Genomic DNA, 20,052 nt, shown 5'->3' with positions numbered 1-20,052 from the left:
TATATACCGTATATATATATATATATTAAAACACATTAAAAAAAAATTAAATTACAAAACCTGATTCAACACATTTACAGTAAAATAAAATAAAAAATAAATTTGGTGAGAATTTTTTAAAATAAAAACAATTCCTGGATTTTTGTGGTCTGCACGGCAGTGTTAGAATGATAAAAAAAAAATGAAAGAGAGAATGCCCAGAGCCTACCAGCACCATGTATGCCATCAAGTACAGACAAGAATGGTAGAATATTCACAGTTTTCATTGGACGCAAGATACAGCAGCCCTTTTGTCTACAACTACATTTTTACACTACTAAAACCTTTAAAAATTTTAATAGGAAGCTCTAAAAGAGGAAAAAAGGACCAGATGTGCTGCGATAAAAGACTCAAAAAACTCCAATTGTTATTCATTTTACTTATGGTGCAAAAAGTAGCAGCAAAAAGATTGTTAAAATCATAAAAAAGGTATTTTAAAAACAGGCTACGTCCCCCAATGGTCAAAAATAATGGGATTAAATAATAATTTTGAAGATTTAATTAAATATGGTTTCATATATATCACAAGGGTGGAGAGTTTACTTTAAATATATTTATAAAAAAAAAAGAATAATTTTAAAATGTTACATAAAAATGCTGCTTTAAATAATATATTGATTTCATATATTAAGTATTAAGCAGTCATCTTCTCCAACACATCTGTATTATGCTCTGTTCACGCTCACGTCGTGCTTTCTGGTCAACACAGAGCCATGTCGGCTACACCAGGGCCATTCTCAGATCCGTCAAAATGCCAGAAAGCCCGTCGGATGGATCCTATCAAGACTAGTGTGAACAGAGTCATGTACGGGGCCAAAATACGACTTCTGCTCGGCCGAGCAGAAGTTACGTCTAGATGCCAATGGTCTCCAATATTTCATGCCAAAAGGGTTACTGTATCTGTGGTGTAGCCCGCTGCTGTAGATACATCATGATTATCTCCTACGAGAGAGCTAGAAAAATCACTAGCGAGCATACTTTTTGGTGGCAAGTCAGCTATGATTTTTAGTAGCTTAGAAAACCTTTGCAGATGTGATTCAGCTATAAATTTTGCACCATTATTGTTCTATAAAATCCAATAAATAGATGTATGAATGCAAGTAAAAATCTTTCTTTTTTCTTTTCTTATTTTCGTGTATGTGTTCTAAAAGGATGCCAAGATATTCCTGTCATTTGTTTGTACAATTGTAGGTTAAAAAAATGCAGATATAAATCTTTAAGATTAATTGAAAAAAAAAAAATACAGTAATAGTTCTCTTGCGGATCAGTTCCTGGGAGATGTGTATAGATACAGGATCTCCCCTGTGGAACACAGGAGAAATAAAAGCACCAAAATAGCACCATATATTACAGTGCTGTCAAATAGCTGAGGTACAATGGCCACGATGGTAGCGGTTTTAATCTCATATCCAGCGACTGTATGGTCCCGTAACCTTGGTATAGGCGTAGGAAGATGAAGTGGTAAAAGAGTTTGTCAGAATAGGAGCTGCTTGTCGAGTTGGAATAGCATCCGTCTTTTCGACAGGTGGGGTCTCTGTAGTAGCAGCAGCACCACCCCACTTTCTTTTCTTGCCAAATCCTTTGACTTCCTGTTTAATCCCCAATCTAGCAGCTTCCTCCTGCCTTAGTCGTGCTCTTTCTGCCAATAGCTTCATTTTGGCTTCCCAAAGTGCCAGTCCGTGGTTAGGCTGGTTTAAGTTCTTGTGTTGGTAAAACACCAAGGAAATGCGGGTTGGATGACAGCGATTGGGCTTCTTTAGAGGTGTAGTGGCATGAAGCTCTCTCCGTGCACATTCTATAAGGACGGAGCCATGGGCCGGTGCTACAGCAACTCCTCCGATATTTTCATCGAGGAAATTGTGCTCACTGTCGGACCACACTTCTTCTTCATCCTCCTCTTTCTTTATTGGGGTATCATCTAGGTTATCATCTAGACTAAATGGATCCCAGGTATCTGTTTTCAAGGGGGTTGACGGAGTGGCTGGAGAAGCAAACATACTCCACGGCTTTCCTTGCATACTAGCACTAGGTGTCACGCTGCATCCATCACTACCAGCAACTGAATTCCAGAGCTTTTCCTGGAACATCTGGGTCTCCTTCATGGCACGTCCACCATTCCAGTTCTTCTCCTGAGTGTTTGCACAACCTTCACTGAGCTTGCATGAGCTCCAGACTTTTCCCGGAGTGTCAGAATCACGCTGAGTCCGAGTATCGATCCCATATATACCCCATTGCTTATTTGGTCCATGTAGGTTCTTCAAACCCAGGCTGCTTGATTGGACACCGTAATAATCTCTCTTATCCAGACCATTTGTTAAGCCGCTTTTCTCACTATTCATAAACAAATTTTGAAGACCTTCTGAATTTGTTCTATCAGAAGGCAGCAATGCCCCATTTGCTTTATACGGGATAGTCTGATCATTTTTCGGCATGGAAAGATTCAAAGCGGGACTCTGAGAAAGAGAATGGACACTAGGGGATCTCTGGAATGAATCGTGGTGCAGAAAGTCATTCATGGGTTCCTTCTTTATTACTTTGTTAAAACAGGAAGAATAGGGAGTGTTATCAATTGGAGCAGGTGTAGTCCGGTGGGGAGTATTTGCTGATTTTTGACTGTTTGCGTTATGGAGGTTGTACTGCTGCGCCATGTCTCCAGATCGCAAATAACTATGCTCAGATGACTCATTTCCATAAGCATGGTTCACACTTTCTGCTGTTGGTTGTATTTCAGATTTTTTGTCAAACACATTGCTCAGCCACCCAGCTGTTCTTGTGTCGTTGGAACCATAATTCATAAACTGAGAAGGGACCACAGGATTGTTGGATAAGCCATAATATCCAAAGGGAGGAAGAGCAAAATTTGAGTGATAGCCGTTTATAGAAGGCAAGTTAGGTGCTTGTGCATAGAAAGAATGGTAGGAGTAAACACTATTCATGCTGTAGGGATCAGAAGGTCTGCAGCTGCCCAGCACGGAGTAACTCTCAACAACGCCGTTTGCATTATACTTGTAGCTATTGTAGTGATTTGTTGGCTCCACTTTTATACAAGGCTTTACCTGTGGTTGCGGTGTACCTGTGGATGAATAAGTAATCACGTTAGTACGTTCTAGATAGAACCAAGTACTACTCATCAACGACTAGAATATTAAAATGTAGTTTACTGACATAGTCTGCAGCTCAAGTGTTCATGCTAACAGCAGTATTATAGGTCCAAAATATAAGGAACTGTCACATAGCACCCAAGGAGTCTGTATGGCCATACATTATGCCTTCATATGACATTTAAATTATAAAGTTTTTTGTGTCAAATTTATATGAAATCCAGCAGAAAAAAAATGTACAATAAGATCCATCTTAGAGGATTGGCCCACTACATTACCCGTGCCAACAAGCTAACCCAGGTGAAGATTGAGAAGATCCAAACAGCGTCAACTTGACCCATGAACACATGTGGTTAAAGGAGTTTTCCAACACGGATAGTTACGATTTATCTCAGGCTCAGACTCCATTTACAGCCATTGTTAATACTGCAGATCATTATTTGAATAGGAACTGATCTGCAGAACCGGCAGTGGCCACCACACAGCGTATGGAGCCTTGCTGTTCTGCGACATACACGGTTTACACCTGACCTAAGTGGGGGTGCCATGAGTCAGACCCTTAGTGATGGATATTGATGACGTATCCCAAGTATAGATCATCAATATCAAAGTGGTGGAAAATCCATTTAACTCATTTTTGACTTAAGATGTAATAGTACATCCTGTGTTGGGTCCCTGTGTACGAAGTGGGCTCAGGAGCTGAGCCCGCACCATACCAGGCAGATGCCAGCTGTGTTACATATTACTGCAACCTGTAGCTTGTAGTTTCACAACTTCAATGCTGCTGGTGGATATCAAGATCAGAGACAGTTAAATGATGAATACTAGTGATGAGCGAGTATACTCTTTGCTCGGGTTTTCCCGAGCACGCTCGGGTGATCTCCGAGCATTTGTTTAGTGTTGAGATTTAGTTTTTGTCACCTCAGCTGAATGATTTACAGCTACTAGCCAGCCTAAGTACATGTGGGGGTTGCCTGGTTGCTAGGGAATCCCCACATGTATTCAAGCTGGCTAATAGCTGTAAATCATTCAGCTGAGGTGAAGAAAACAATCTCCGAACACTAACAAATACTCGGAGGTCACCCGAGCGTGCTCGGGAAAACCCGAGCAACAAGTATTATGAATACCATAATGAATACCAATTTAGGGGGGACTGTTTCATTACCATGGCAACTTAGAGACCTGCTAAAGACCCCCGTAACTGGCATCTTGGTCCTCCACAGGATAAACTCCATAGGAGAAATGCAGAGTTGCTGATTCAAGGACTAAACAAATACAGTAAAAATACAAAAAAAATTCTAAATATATAGTGGACTCACTTATATACAGCACAGTCCCTTAGTATATAGTGTACTCAATTATATATAGCACAGTCCCTTAGTACATAGCATACTCACTTATGTATAGCACAGTCCCTTAGTATATTGTGTACTCACTTATGAATAGCAGTCCCTTAGTAAATAGTGTACTCACTTATGTATAGCACAGTCTCTTAGTACACAGTGCATAGTGTACTCACTTATGTATAGCACAGTCCCTTAGTATATAGTCTACTCACTTATGTATAGCACAGTCCCTTAGTATATCGTGTACCCACTTATTATGAATAGCATAGTCCCTTAATATATAGTGTATTCACTTTTTATGTATAGCACTGTCCCTCGTTGCATAGTTTCCTCTTTCATTTTGTATAACCCTGTCCTTCATTACGTACCTTCCTATAGTTATATATGGTTGTATATGGTTATATAGCTTCCTCTGCTGTTATGTACAGTGCTGGCTCATAGTGTATTCGTGTTATTTTTGTTATTCACAGCGCCCTCTTATTACCTAGTCCCCTCTCTTGTTAGATATAAAATGACTGCTGATGGAGAAGTTGGTGACCAGACGACAAGTCCATCAGCGCCTCCATTAGAAAAGAAGCTTTCCCATACTCCATCAGCAGTCATTGCATTATACATCTAACAAGACAGGATGGTACGTAACAGGGCCGGACTGGGACCAAAAAGCAGCCCTGGCACAAAAAATTCACCAGCCCACATACAATGAATTACATACACTTCATATAGTCACACACATCATACATGTACACAGCACACATGCTGGACAACACAAGCTCATTACATACACTTCATATAGTCACACAGACACACATCATACATGTACACAGCACACATACTGGACAACACAGGCTCATTACATACACCTGATATAGCCACACAGGCACATGCATCATACATGTACACAGCATACATACTGGACAACACAAGCTCATTACATACACCTGATATAGTCACACAGGTACACACATCATACATGTACTTAGTACACACGTGCTGTATAACAAAATGCTCTGCAGGTACACATATACACAGCACATGCATGCTGGACAAGTATATCACACACTACAGATACTGCACACAAAAGTATTACACACACACACTACAGATACCATACACACATGTATTACACACTCAGACTAGAGATAACACACACACACTACAGATACCTCATATACAAGTATTACACTACAGATACCGCACACACAAGAATTACACACATGTATTACACTCACAGACTACTGATGCCATACACACATGTATTACACACTCAGACTACAGATAACACACACAGGTATTACACACACACACACACTACAAATACCTCATACACAAGTATTACACAGACACACTACAGATACTGCACACAAGTATTACACACACACTACAGATACTGCACACACAAGTATTACACACACACTACTGATACCGCACACAAGTATTACACACTCACACGCTACAGATACCGCACACAAGTATTACATACACACACACACTACAGATACCGCACACAAGTATTACACACTCACACGCTACAGATACCGCACACAAGTATTACACACACACACACTACTGATACCGCACACAAGTATTACACACACACACACACACACTACTGATACCGCACACAAGTATTACACACACACACACTACAGATACCGCACACAAGTATTACACACACACTACTGATACCGCACACAAGTATTACACACTCACGCGCTACAGATACCACACACAAGTATTACACACACACACACTACTGATACCGCACACAAGTATTACACACACACACACTACAGATACCGCACACAAGTATTACACACACACACACACTACAGATACCGCACACAAGTATTACACACTCACACACTACAGATACCGCACACAAGTATTACACACACACACACACACTACAGATACCGCACACAAGTATTACACACACACACACACACACACTACAGATACCGCACACAAGTATTACACACTCACACACTACAGATACCGCACACAAGTATTACACACACACACACACTACAGATAAAATACACATACGCGCAAGTATTACTTACACACACACACTCTTCTGTAGTGCAGGGGAGGCTGATGTCCACGTGCAGCTCTTCAGGTTCTAGTGCTCACAGCAGCTCTGTCGTGGCACCTTCCCCGGTCTCTCCTTCTCTGCCGGGAAAGCATATCAGAGCAGGAGACGATGTCACCGTGCTTCCAGGGAGAGCTAGGGAAGCAGTTCCACAGGCAGGCATTACCTTTCAACTTGCGTGCTGCTGGCTCCACTGTGTTCTGATGCTGGTACTCGCCAGCGTCAGACAGAGAGAGGCAGGAGTCCTGTGCGTACTGCGGCGGCATTTTCAAACTTCTGAGTAGGTCCTGTGTGCGCACTCTCCTGCTTGCCTGCACGGACAGGGCAGCATCCGCGCGCACAATCACGGACAGGGGCCATGCTCACGCACTAACGGTGGTCGCCGCGGCCTTTGTCAGTGCGTGCAACGAGAGGGAGTGCGCACACAGGGCCTAGTCAAAGGTTTTAAAGGGCCGGTGGCCCATTTCATAGTTAAGAGCTGCCGGCCCACCGGGAATCTGTCCGGCTCGGCAGCTTAGCAATTCGGGCCTGGTATGTAATAAAGACAGGGCTCTATATAATTCGATATGTAAGGGACGATGCTGTACATAACAAGAGAGGGCACTGTGTATTAAGGGACGGCAATATACATAATAAAGGAGACTATGTAATATATATATATATGTGTGTGTGGCTATATGTATATGCAGATACATATATATGTAGCTTTGTCGCCATAAAAGGAGGGGGGACAGATACATTTCTTGCACAAGCGCCCCAAGCTGTCATTGTCTGCTCCTGTGCAACTTCACTGCACTTGGAAAACGGGCAAAAGATTCCATCACACTGAATGTTAATATAAATGGTGTCATTCAAGACTATCAACTTATTCCCCCTCCCCCACCCCCCCCAAAAAAAAAAAACATTCATCATACAGCAAAGTAGACGGAAATAAAGAATAAGGAGAAAAAAAGTTATGGCTCTCGGAAGAGGAGGGAACAAAAGAAACACAAAAGCGGAGAATCATCCTGTCCACAAAGGGTTATTTAAGGAATGGCAGGCCGCAGATGGATCCATCCTCCACCATACAGCACCATGTCCATGTGTACCCAGTTAGTGAACTTATAGGCCCCAATTCATCAAAGTGGTAACTGGTGTAAATCACTTTTGAAATGTCCCACATTTTTTGCACAATACGGAATTGTGCAAAAATGTTGCCATTTTCACGAATATTTCCAACAAATTGGGGCCACAGTGTACTTAAAATTCAGGAATAATATTGGCTATAAAAGATGGGTCAGGCAAACTGCCTACATTACCATTGTTAATAAATAGTGATGAGCAAACATGCTTGGATAAGGTGTTATCCACGCAACCTCGGGTGCCGAGTGTATTCGACTCGAAAAATATGTTCCAGTGCCCGCGGCTGCATGTCTCGTGGCCGTTACACAGCTGCCTAACAAATAGGCAATCCCTGCATGTGTTGAGGCTGTCGAACAGCCACGAGACATGCAGCCTTGGGAACACTAACATTTTTTGAGCCGAATACACTCAGCACGTTTGCTCATCACTACTAATAAACATAAAAAATAGAGTGGTCCTCAAAAGGGATTCTGTAAGCAGTTGTGACCCTGTAGGTAGGAGACCTGAATCGCAAGGTATACATAACGGTGTATGGCTTTATTATTGGCATAATCATGAAACCGAGGTTTTAATTCAATTACTGGAAGTGCTCTAAAGGCGGGGCCTACTGCCGATGTGCTCAGCTGCGAGGGCACAACTGCTCCTCAGGTGGTCTACTGTTTGAATGTGGCTGTGAGTAGCTTACAACCAGAAACACTTAGGAGTACTTGTGGGGGCACCGCGGAATAAAACCGCAAAGCCGATAAAACCTTACACCAAGGTATCACATCACCTTCATTTATAACCCCTTAAAGGGAACTGGTCACCAGGTTTGGCCAATGTAAGATACGGCCACCGCCATTCAGGGCCTATCTGCAGCATTCCATAATGCTGTAGATAAGTCCCCAATCCGACCTGAAAGATAATACAAATAAGTTATATTATACTCACCCGGGGGGGGGGGGGGTGGGGGGGTGGAAGAAAGGTCTTGGCGTTCCGGTCCGATGGGTGTCGCAGGTCCAGGTCCGGCACCTCCCATCTTGTGATCGCCGCCCTCCTGCTTGTTTCATGGCTTCCTGGCATCCCGCTCCTGAGGACAGAGCAAAGTACTGCAGTGCGCAGGCACCGGGAAAGGTCAGAGAGGCCCAGGGCCTGCGCACTGCAGTACATTGCTCTGCCCTCAACAAGGCAGATAAGTACGCCTGTGCAGGAGCACAATGCGGGGAAGCCATGAATCAAGCAGGAGGGTGGCATCGCAAGAACATGGGAGGCGCCGGACCCGGACCTGCGCCACCTATCGGGCCGGACCGCTCCCTGGGTGAGTATTATATAACTTATTTTTCTTATCTTTCAGGTCGGATCGGGGACTTATCTACAGCAATATAGAATGCTGTAGATAAGCCCTTAAAGGTGGTGGCCGTATCTTATGTTGGCCTAGCCTGGTGACAGGTTCGCTTTAAGGATACCAAAATTTTTAATTTCGGCCCTCTCTTTTTTTTTTTCCATCCCTTGTTCTAAAAGCCATAACTTTTGTTATTTTTCTGTTCACATAACAAAATGGGGACTTGTATTTTTGCAGGATGAAGTGTAGTTTTGAATGACATCATTCATATTACCTTACAATGTGCTAAAAAAAAAACTGGAAGAGACTCCAAGTGCGGTGAAATTAAGAAAAAAATGCAATTCCAACATTGTTTTTTAGGGTTTTGTTTTTTACAGAATTCATTGTGTGGTAAAAATTACCTGGCAACATGATTCTCCAGCTCCGTACGATTGAGACAATACCAAACTTACCCTTTTTTTGTAATATTTTTAATAATTTGTAAAAAAAAAAAAAAACCCACAGAAATCTATAAAATAACACGAGTGTCAATCTCAGATCTGTAACTTTAGTTTTTCATTGAACCAGCTGTTAGAAAGCTAATTTTGTGTGTACTGAAATTATGGTTTTATTGATACCATTTTGGGGTTCCTAAGTCAGTCTGGCTACTTTTTAATTGTATTTTTCAGTGAAGTGCAGTGACCGAAAAATGGTAATTTTGCATATTTTTTAGCGTTTTATGTGTGGATAAATAATTTTATATTTTCATAGATTGTGCTTTTTCAAACACAACATCAAATAAATTAAAAAAAATGAAATTTGTTTTTACATGGGAAAGAGGGGCGATTTAAAAAATTATATATATTTAATTTTTTACTTTAGTCCCACCCCCACGGGACTGGAAACTATGATCGCTCAATTGCTTATACTATATAATGGAATACTACAGGATTGCGGTATATAGTGAAATTGCGGTTCTCCCATGTATCTCACCCTATGGCAGAGCTTCTGAGAAGGACTGAGATAACAGCGACAGTGGTTTTCAAGAGAATCCTGGATGTTGTAGTAACCTATCAGCCCCCCGCCATTGTGTTGTGCATTTTACTTAAAAGCCCCTGTTAGAGATTGACAAGGTAATTTAAATGGTTAACAGCCACAGACAAAACTCTGCTCTGGACACAGATACCTTCACAAGGGGTCCAAGCTTGAAGTTACAGGGGCATGCAGCAGTCCTCCGCGGCCACTGTCATAGGGGGCTCAGGGGTGCCAATAATGTAGTCAGAGATTAACAGTGATGTTTTAATTGCAATGATCGAAGTAAGCTCTAGTTGCTGAAGTTACAGGCAGATCATGGCTACGTATCAAAGCTGGCATCTGCCTGGTACGACGCAGGCTCAGCTCCTGAGCCAGCTACAAACTTTGGCTATGAACCTACATTTTCATTATAGGTCACTAAGCATTGGTGTAAATCGATTAGCAGGATCTGGCCATCAGAAATGTCTATAATCTGTGACTGCCTCCTACCTTCTGGCATCTGCGGATCTTCTTTTAGCTAGCTGTCCTGGCGCATAGTCATTGCGGAGGTTTAACCCACATGATGTCATGCCAGGCCGGCTAATCAAAAGAAGAGCTCCTGATCCTGGGTGGATGGAGGCAGTTCTCAAGGTTCCCGCCATGGTCACAGAATACTGTCCTAGCAGCTGAACTGGGTCCTCCAAATCAATTAGCACTGACTGCAATCACAGGTCACCAAGGAGTTACCCATGGAAGTGTTAGCAATCATGTCTGTACATTAATGCTCCCTGACTCATTACACACCTGGGTTTTGCTGGTTTGCTGGTGTTTCTAATGGCTCCTGCTTGGTTTTATCTGGAGTGGTCAGTTTCTCTTTCTGAAGCTTTTTCTTCTCAGCCGCCGCCTTTTTGGCCTCCAGCTGCCTCTGCCTACAGGATTTGGCAGGTTCAGAAAGCTTGCGAACTTCACGGGGAAAAGACGTTAGCACCTGTATTCCCCCTTTTCTGATCTTTTCATTTTGGCCTTCCTCACTCTCAAACTCGTCTGTAGTGTCGACCTTGTAAAGTGGCAGCACATGGAGTTGTTCATCTTCAGCGATCTTACCAACCATCCTGTTGTCCTCCTTTGTTAGGGTGCAGACCTAAATGCCAAAAGGTGACATCGTTTTAGACAACATCTCACAAACCATCTTCTCAAGTAAATCATCTCACATTGCTTAGGCTACGTTCACATTAGCGTCGGGTCGCCGTTGCGTCGGCGACGCACGGAAAAACACGCGCAAACGCGCGCAAAAACGCGCGCGTTTTGCGACGCGTGCGTCGTTTTTGACGAAAATCGGACGCACAGAAAATGCTACATGTAGCGTTTTCTTGCGTCCGACGCTAGCGTCGGAAACGACGCACGTGGCGAAAAACGCCACCAAAACAACGCACGCGTCCCCTATGTTAAACATAGGGGCGCGTCGCCGCTGCGTCGCCGACGCAACAGCGACGCACATTAGCGTAACGCTAATGTGAACGTAGCCTTAGTTTTGCATTATATTAATTTTCAACAAGCCATAGCACTTGTGTTTAGACTTGCATTTAAGAAGTTAAAGGGAATCTGTCGCCAGGATTTTGCCACATAATCTGAGTAGAGACAGAGACCTCGATTCCAGTGATGTGTCACTTATTGGGCTGCACTGTAGTTTTGAAACACTGCTTTATGAGCAGAGACCACCAATATAGGACTAGCAAACCTTCCACCAAGTAGTCCTCCATAGCATAAACGGTGTATAAGACCAACCTCTCCACTGGCTGGCAGCTTTCTGCCTATGCATGGTTTACATAGAAAGCTGCCAATTAGTAGTGTGGGCATTCACATAACTGGTAGATCTGCAGCAGATGAAACACTAATTTTATCAAAAGAAGGATGCTGGTCTGAAAGGCGCGTCGGGATACGTGCCCACACCCATATGGTACACCACCAGGTAACATGGATTTTTTTATGTACTTCGTAACTTTTCACTTGAATGGCACTTATCTATGGTTAGTCATCAGTCCTGTGCATCTTGCATAGTCATATCTTCCATATGTATCTTCCATATGTTCCTGGGTCCAATTATTATTCTAGATCACAGTATATATTCAATATCCATATAAGAATAATAATTATTGTAGTACTGTGATACTTACCATTACTATCAGTACAAGATCCATCACTCAACTGAGACAGCCCTGACCAAAATCACTAATGACCTACTTACAGCCAAAGGTAAAGGACAATACTCTGTACTCCTCCTTCTAGACCTGTCCTCTGCTTTTGACACCGTTGACCACTGCCTCCTACTACAGATTCTCTCCTCCTTTGGCATCCTGGATCTCTTCATACCTTTCCAACCGCACATTCAGCGTCTCCCACTCCAAAACTACCTCCTCATCCCACCCTCTCTCTGTTGGAGTCCCCCAAGGCTCTGTTCTAGGACCCCTACTCTTCTCAATCTATACACTTGGCCTGAGACAACTCAAAGTCCCATGGATTCCAGTACCACCTTTATGCTGATGACACTCAGATCTACCTCTCTGGCCCAGAAGTCACCTCTCTGCTGTCCAGAATCCCGGAGTGTCTATCAGCCATATCCTCCTCCTTCTCCTCTCGCTTCCTCAAACTCAATGTGGACAAATCTGAACTCCAGCTCATAGATCTTCCATACCTGATCTATCTATCGCAATTAACGACATCATGCTTTCCCCCGTACCAGAAGTCCGTTGCCTCGGAGTAACCCTTGACTATGCCCTGTCCTTCAAACCGCACATCCAAGCTCTTTCCACCTCCTGTTGCCTCCAGCTCAAAAATATCTCCAGAATCCATCCTTTCCTCATGCATCAATCTACTAAAATGCTTGTGCATGCCCTCATCATCTCCCGCCTTGACTACTGCAACATCCTTTTCTGTGGCCTCAGTGCTAACACCCTTGCACCTCTCCAGTCCATCCTTAACTCTGCTGCCAGACTAATTCATCTCTCTCCTCGATACTCCTCCGCTTCCCCCCTCTGCAAATCTCTTCACTGGCTCCCATTCCCTCAGTGTATCCAGTTCAAATTACTAATACTGACCTAAAAAATATTTAGAATTGAAAGTCCTCAGGGGTTGATACCTTTTAATGGCTAACTGAAAAGATGGTAACAAATTGCAAGCTTTCGAGACTACACAGGTCTCTTCATCAGGCAAAGACTAAAATAAATTCTGAAGACTCACATACAGTATTTATGCACAACATAGCACAGAAAGAAAAACCATGGATAAGACAGGTGACATGAAGCAGAGTTACCATGAGTGATAAACCGTTATGTCCATAAATATTGGACCAGTTCTTAGATAAGGATTGTTTTATTGTCCTCTGATTGGGGTCTGGTTCTGTTGTGATGACCCCTCATAGTCTGAGGGGCAAGTTCCTTAGTTGATGTAAAAAGACATAAATCCATGCGACACATTCATTCCTCCACTAAGGCTGTCAAAGGTCGTCATCAGTTTATATTCCCATACTCTTCTGTCTCTCTTAGATTTGTCGCTACCATTTAACACAAGTAATTTCATGTCCATATGATTATGATTTGGGAGACAAAAATGTATTGCCACAGGTAGATCCATTCTTTTGTTCTCTTATTGTGTGGCGGTGAGAATTCATTCTTGTTCTAAGCTTTTGCCCTGTCTCCCCCACATACAGACCCCCAGTTGGACATTTAGTACAAATAATTAAGTACACCACATTAGAAGTGTCGCAGCTGAAAGTACCTGGTATCTTGTAGTCCTGATGTGAATTGGGAATCTTTATCTTGTCCGTGGACATTATAAATGGGCAGGTTTTAAATTTTTTCTGATTGCAAGGAAAGGTACCTGCAGCTGTTGGAGAGGACATGGAGCTCTTGACAATGCTGCTTCTTAGATTTGGGGCTGCCTAAAACACAGTAGTGGGGGGTCTGGAAAAATGGATTGTAATTGAGCATCTTTTTGTAGTAAAGGTTGTAATTTCCGTGCAGCTCCCCCCCTTAGCACCTCCAGATTTGGATTATAGGTAACTACTACAGGTACTCGTATATTTTCTTCTTTAGCTTTGTAATGTAGCAGGTGATTCCTTGATATTCTGGTGGCTCTTGTAATCTGGTTTTCAATTGTTCTTGGATGGTAGTCCTGATTCAAAAAGGTCTTTCTGAGGCGACCAAGTTGTTCATCCCTATCCATTGGGTTGGAACATATACGATTGTATCTGATGGCTTGGCTGTAGACAATGGAGTTTTTTATGTGTTTTGGATGGAAACTGTCCCATTTAAGGTATGTTGGACCTTCGATTGGCTTCTTATACAGGGATGTCTCTATTTTATTGTTCTGCAGCTTAATGATGGTGTCCAAAAGGTTAATTTCAGTACAGGAGTAGTTGAGTGTCAAGTTGATGGTAGGATGAAATTGATTAAACTGTTCATGGAACGTCGATAGCTGCGGCTCAGACACCGTCCAGATGATTAAAATGTCATCAATGTAGCGGTAGTACGCCAGAGGCCTGATGGGGCATGAGGACAAAAAGTCGCCTTCATGCTTGGCCATGAAAAGATTTGCATACTGTGGGGCCATTTTACTTCCCATTGCCGTGCCAGTCTCCTGTAGATAGATCTTCTTGTCAAATTCAAAGTAATTGTGGGTGAGGATGAATTTTATAAGTTTCATCACAGAATTTGCATCAGTCCCTGTGTTTTCCAGGGACTACAGGAGACTGGCAAAGCAATGGGAAGTAAAATGGCCCCACAGTATGCAAACCTTCTCATGGCCAAGCTTGAAAGCGACTTTTTGTACTCATGTTCCATCAGGCCTCTGGCGTACTACCTCTACATTGATGACATTTTAATCATCTGGACGGAGTCTGAGCCACAGCTAAAGACGTTCCATGAACAGTTTAATCAATTTCATCCTACCATCAACTTGACACTCAACTACTCCTGTACTGAAATTAACCTTTTGGACACCATCATTAAGCTGCAGAACAATAAAATAGAGACATCCCTGTATAAGAAGCCAATCGAAGGTCCAACATACCTTAAATGGGACAGTTTCCATCCAAAACACATAAAAAACTCCATTGTCTACAGCCAAGCCATCAGATACAATCGTATATGTTCCAACCCAATGGATAGGGATGAACACCTTGGTCACCTCAGAGAGACCTTTTTGAATCAGGGCTACCATCCAAGAACAATGGAAAACCAGATTACAAGAGCCACCAGAATATCAAGGAATCACCTGCTACATTACAAAGCTAAAGAAGAAAATAACCGGGTACCTCTAGTGGTTACCTACAATCCAAATCTGGAGGTGCAAAGTGGAGCTGCACGGAAATTACAACCTTTACTACAAAAAGATGCTCAATTACAATCCATTTTTCCAGACCCCCAACTACTGTGTTTTAGGCAGCCCCAAATCTAAGAAGCATCATTGTCAAGAGCTCCATGTCCTCTCCAACAGCTGTAGGTACCTTTCCTTGCAATCAGAAAAAATGTAAATCCTGTCCATTTATAATGACCACGGACAAGATAAAGATCCCCAATTCACATCAGGACTACAATATACCAGGTACTTTCAGCTGCGTCACTTCTAATGTGGTGTACTTAATTATTTGTACTAAATGTCCAACTGGGGGTCTGTATGTGGGGGAGACAGGGCAAAAGCTTAGAACAAGAATGAATTCTCACCGCCACACAATAAGAGAAAAAAAATGGATCTACCTGTGGCAATACATTTTTGTCTCCCAAATCAATCATATGGACATGAAATTACTTGTGTTAAATGGTAGCGTCAAATCTAAGAGAGACAGAAGAGTATGGGAATATAAACGGATGATGACCTTTGACAGTCTTAATGCAGGAATGAATGTGTCGCACGGATTTATGTCTTTTTACATCAACTAAGGCTACTTTCACACTTGCGTACCGACGCACGTTGTGAAAGAAATGAACAACGGGGGCAGCGGATGCAGTTTTTCAACGCATCCGCTGCCCCATTGTAATGTCCGGGGAGGAAGGGGTGGAGTTTCGGCCGCGCATGCGCGGTCGAAAATGGCGGACTTGACGCACAAATAAACGTCACATGTAACTTTTTTTGTGCCGAGGGTCCGCCAAAACACGACGCATCAGTCGCATGATGGATGCGACGTGTGGCCATACGTCGCAATGCGTAGCTAATGCAAGTCTATGGAGAAAAAACGCATCCTGCGGGCACATTTGCAGAATGCGTTTTTTCTCCAAAACGACGCATTGCGACGTACGTTACACAACGCAAGTGTGAAAGTAGCCTAAGGAACTTGCCCCTCAGACTATGAGGGGTCATCACAACAGAACCAGACCCCAATCAGAGGACAATAAAACATTCCTTATCTAAGAATTGGTCCAATATTTATGGACATAACTGTTTATCACTCACTCACTGTCTTTCACTAGGGGGACTTGTCAGGGAGTCACAAAAACACTGAACTTTAGGAAGGCAAAGTTTGACCAGCTTAGAGATGCCCTTAATCTGGTAGACTGGGACAATATCCTCAGAAATAAGAATACAGATAATAAATGGGAAATGTTTAAGAACATCCTAAATAGGCAGTGTAAGCGGTTTATACCTTGTGGGAATAAAAGGACTAGAAATAGGAAAAACCCAATGTGGTTAAACAAAGAAGTAAGACAGGCAATTAACAGTAAAAAGAAAGCATTTGCACTACTAAAGCAGGATGGCACGATTGAAGCTCTAAAAAAACTATAGGGAGAAAAATACTTTATCTAAAAAACTAATTAAAGCTGCCAAAAAGGAAACAGAGAAGCACATTGCTAAGGAGAGTAAAACTAATCCCAAACTGTTCTTCAACTATATCAATAGTAAAAGAATAAAAACTGAAAACGTAGGCCCCTTAAAAAATAGTGAGGAAAGAATGGTTGTAGATGACGAGGAAAAAGCTAACATATTAAACACCTTCTTCTCCACGGTATTCACGGTGGAAAATGAAATGCTAGGTGAAATCCCAAGAAACAATGAAAACCCTATATTAAGGGTCACCAATCTAACCCAAGAAGAGGTGCGAAACCGGCTAAATAAGATTAAAATAGATAAATCTCCGGGTCCGGATGGCATACACCCACGAGTACTAAGAGAACTAAGTAATGTAATAGATAAACCATTATTTCTTATTTTTAGGGACTCTATAGCGACAGGGTCTGTTCTGCAGGACTGGCGCATAGCAAATGTGGTGCCAATATTCAAAAAGGGCTCTAAAAGTGAACCTGGAAATTATAGGCCAGTAAGTCTAACCTCTATTGTTGGTAAAATATTTGAAGGGTTTCTGAGGGATGTTATTCTGGATTATCTCAATGAGAATAACTGTTTAACTCCATATCAGCATGGGTTTATGAGGAATCGCTCCTGTCAAACCAATCTAATCAGTTTTTATGAAGAGGTAAGCTATAGACTGGACCACGGTGAGTCATTGGACGTGGTATATCTCGATTTTTCCAAAGCGTTTGATACAGTGCCACACAAGAGGTTGGTACACAAAATGAGAATGCTTGGTCTGGGGGAAAATGTGTGTAAATGGGTTAGCAACTGGCTTAGTGATAGAAAGCAGAGGGTGGTTATAAATGGTATAGTCTCTAACTGGGTCGCTGTGACCAGTGGGGTACCGCAGGGGTCAGTATTGGGACCTGTTCTCTTCAACATATTCATTAATGATCTGGTAGAAAGTTTACACAGTAAAATATCGATATTTGCAGATGATACAAAACTATGTAAAGCAGTTAATACAAGAGAAGATAGTATTCTGCTACAGATGGATCTGGATAAGTTGGAAACTTGGGCTGAAAGGTGGCAGATGAGGTTTAACAATGATAAATGTAAGGTTATACACATGGGAAGAAGGAATCAATATCACCATTACACACTGAATGGGAAACCACTGGGTAAATCTGACAGGGAGAAGGACTTGGGGATCCTAGTTAATGATAAACTTACCTGGAGCAGCCAGTGCCAGGCAGCAGCTGCCAAGGCAAACAGGATCATGGGGTGCATTAAAAGAGGTCTGGATACACATGATGAGAGCATTATACTGCCTCTGTACAAATCCCTAGTTAGACCGCACATGGAGTACTGTGTCCAGTTTTGGGCACCGGTGCTCAGGAAGGATATAATGGAACGAGAGAGAGTACAAAGGAGGGCAACAAAATTAATAAAGGGGATGGGAGAACTACAATACCCAGATAGATTAGCGAAATTAGGATTATTTAGTCTAGAAAAAAGACGACTGAGGGGCGATCTAATAACCATGTATAAGTATATAAGGGGACAATACAAATATCTCGCTGAGGATCTCTTTATACCAAGGAAGGTGACGGGCACAAGGGGGCATTCTTTGCGTCTGGAGGAGAGAAGGTTTTTCCACCAACATAGAAGAGGATTCTTTACTGTTAGGGCAGTGAGAATCTGGAATTGCTTGCCTGAGGAGGTGGTGATGGCGAACTCAGTCGAGGGGTTCAAGAGAGGCCTGGATGTCTTCCTGGAGCAGAACAATATTGTATCATACAATTATTAGGTTCTGTAGAAGGACGTAGATCTGGGGATTTATTATGATGGAATATAGGCTGAACTGGATGGACAAATGTCTTTTTTCGGCCTTACTAACTATGTTACTATGTAATTCTGCTTCATGTCACCTGTCTTATCCATGGTTTTTTTTTTCTGTGCTATGTTGTGCATAAATATGTGATTCTTCAGAATTTCTTTTAGTCTTTGCCTGATGAAGAGATCGGAGTAGTCTCGAAAGCTTGCAATTTGTTACCATCTTTTCAGTTAGCCATTAAAAGGTATCAACCACTGAGGACTCTCAATCTAATATATAATTGCCTAGAATACTACTTCCTGCAATTTGTGCCAAGTTCCGTGGCTTTGTCCGGAGCTAATGTCCGGAGCTAATGTCCGGAGCTAATGTCCGGAGCTAAGTGACGTCAACAGTGTCCAGTGTCTGATTGGTTGCCGCCTGCTGCGAGCGACCAATCAGAAACGTGCCGTACTGTGACACACTCCGCCCGCCATTTTGGTGTGATTTTTGAATTTTTACCTCACAGCAAGTTTCTACTGCGTGGAGGCGGGCCCAGTGACGTTGCTCTTCAAGCTCCTGCCGAATTTCGTCAAAAAAATGATAATACCATTTACCAAAACTATATATATTTAGTTGTGAAGTGGCTCAGTGACATTTTCACACCAATTTTGAACTTTTGTTTGGTGTTTTCTCCATATACTGCCTATTATTTTTGTTCTTTCTTACTATTATTTATTAATTGTATTATTCTTACATTTGAATAAATAAAGTATATATGGATTCTAGACTCCCGATTCTTTAGAATCGGGCTGCCATCTAGTTCTAAATATTTGTCTATCTACTGGCTAACTCGGTACCAAGATAAAGATCTTTCCTGTAGAACACTGATCTACAAAGCCATCCATAACCTGTCTCCTCCATATATCTCTGAACTAATCACCAGATATCTTCCCTCACAATCTCCGGTCCTCCAAAGACCTCCTTCTCTCCTCCACACTTATCCGCTCCTCAACCAACCGCCTCCAAGACTTCTCCAGAATATTCCCCATCTTCTGGAATTCTTTGCCCCAACACGTCCGACTATCAACCACATTCAGATCCTTCAAACGGAACCTGAAAACCCATCTCTTCAGGAAAGCCTACCGCCTGCACTGACCTTGCTGTCTCCTCACCACTACCGAAGCTACCGCCTCACCAACACCGGAGCTCCTACAACCCTTAACCTACTGTCTCCATCCCCACCATTCTGTAGAATGTAAGTCAGCAAGGGCAGGGTCCTCGTTCCTCTGTATCAGTCTGTCATTGTTAGTTTGATTACTGTAAGTGATATCTGTAACTTGTATGTAACCTCTTCTCATGTACAGCACCATGGAATCAATGGTGCTATATAACTAATAATAATATTAATAATAATACCATCTATCCCATTTGTATGGCCC

The 20,052-nt window shown here is 42.4% G+C and overlaps 1 protein-coding gene across 3 annotated transcripts in view; it reads right to left on the bottom strand.

Moving 5' to 3' along the window:
- Window positions 1-1,177: 1,177 nt before the first annotated feature.
- Window positions 1,178-20,052, bottom strand: part of TET3 (tet methylcytosine dioxygenase 3) — a 101,207-nt gene continuing 82,332 nt past the window's right edge. For all 3 annotated transcript variants that reach the window (XM_069766514.1, XM_069766515.1, XM_069766516.1), the window contains 2 exons: window positions 10,819-11,155; window positions 1,178-3,112 (listed from right to left, as the gene is read on the bottom strand). In XM_069766514.1, coding sequence (XP_069622615.1) covers window positions 1,443-3,112; window positions 10,819-11,155 — 2,007 coding nt within the window. In that variant the 3' untranslated portion in view covers window positions 1,178-1,442. The remainder of the gene's footprint in view (window positions 3,113-10,818; window positions 11,156-20,052) is intronic.

Source organism: Ranitomeya imitator, chromosome 4 (assembly GCF_032444005.1).
Source record: "Ranitomeya imitator isolate aRanImi1 chromosome 4, aRanImi1.pri, whole genome shotgun sequence".
Classification (NCBI taxonomy): Eukaryota; Metazoa; Chordata; class Amphibia; order Anura; family Dendrobatidae; genus Ranitomeya; species Ranitomeya imitator.
This window is presented reverse-complemented; position numbering and strand designations above follow the sequence as displayed.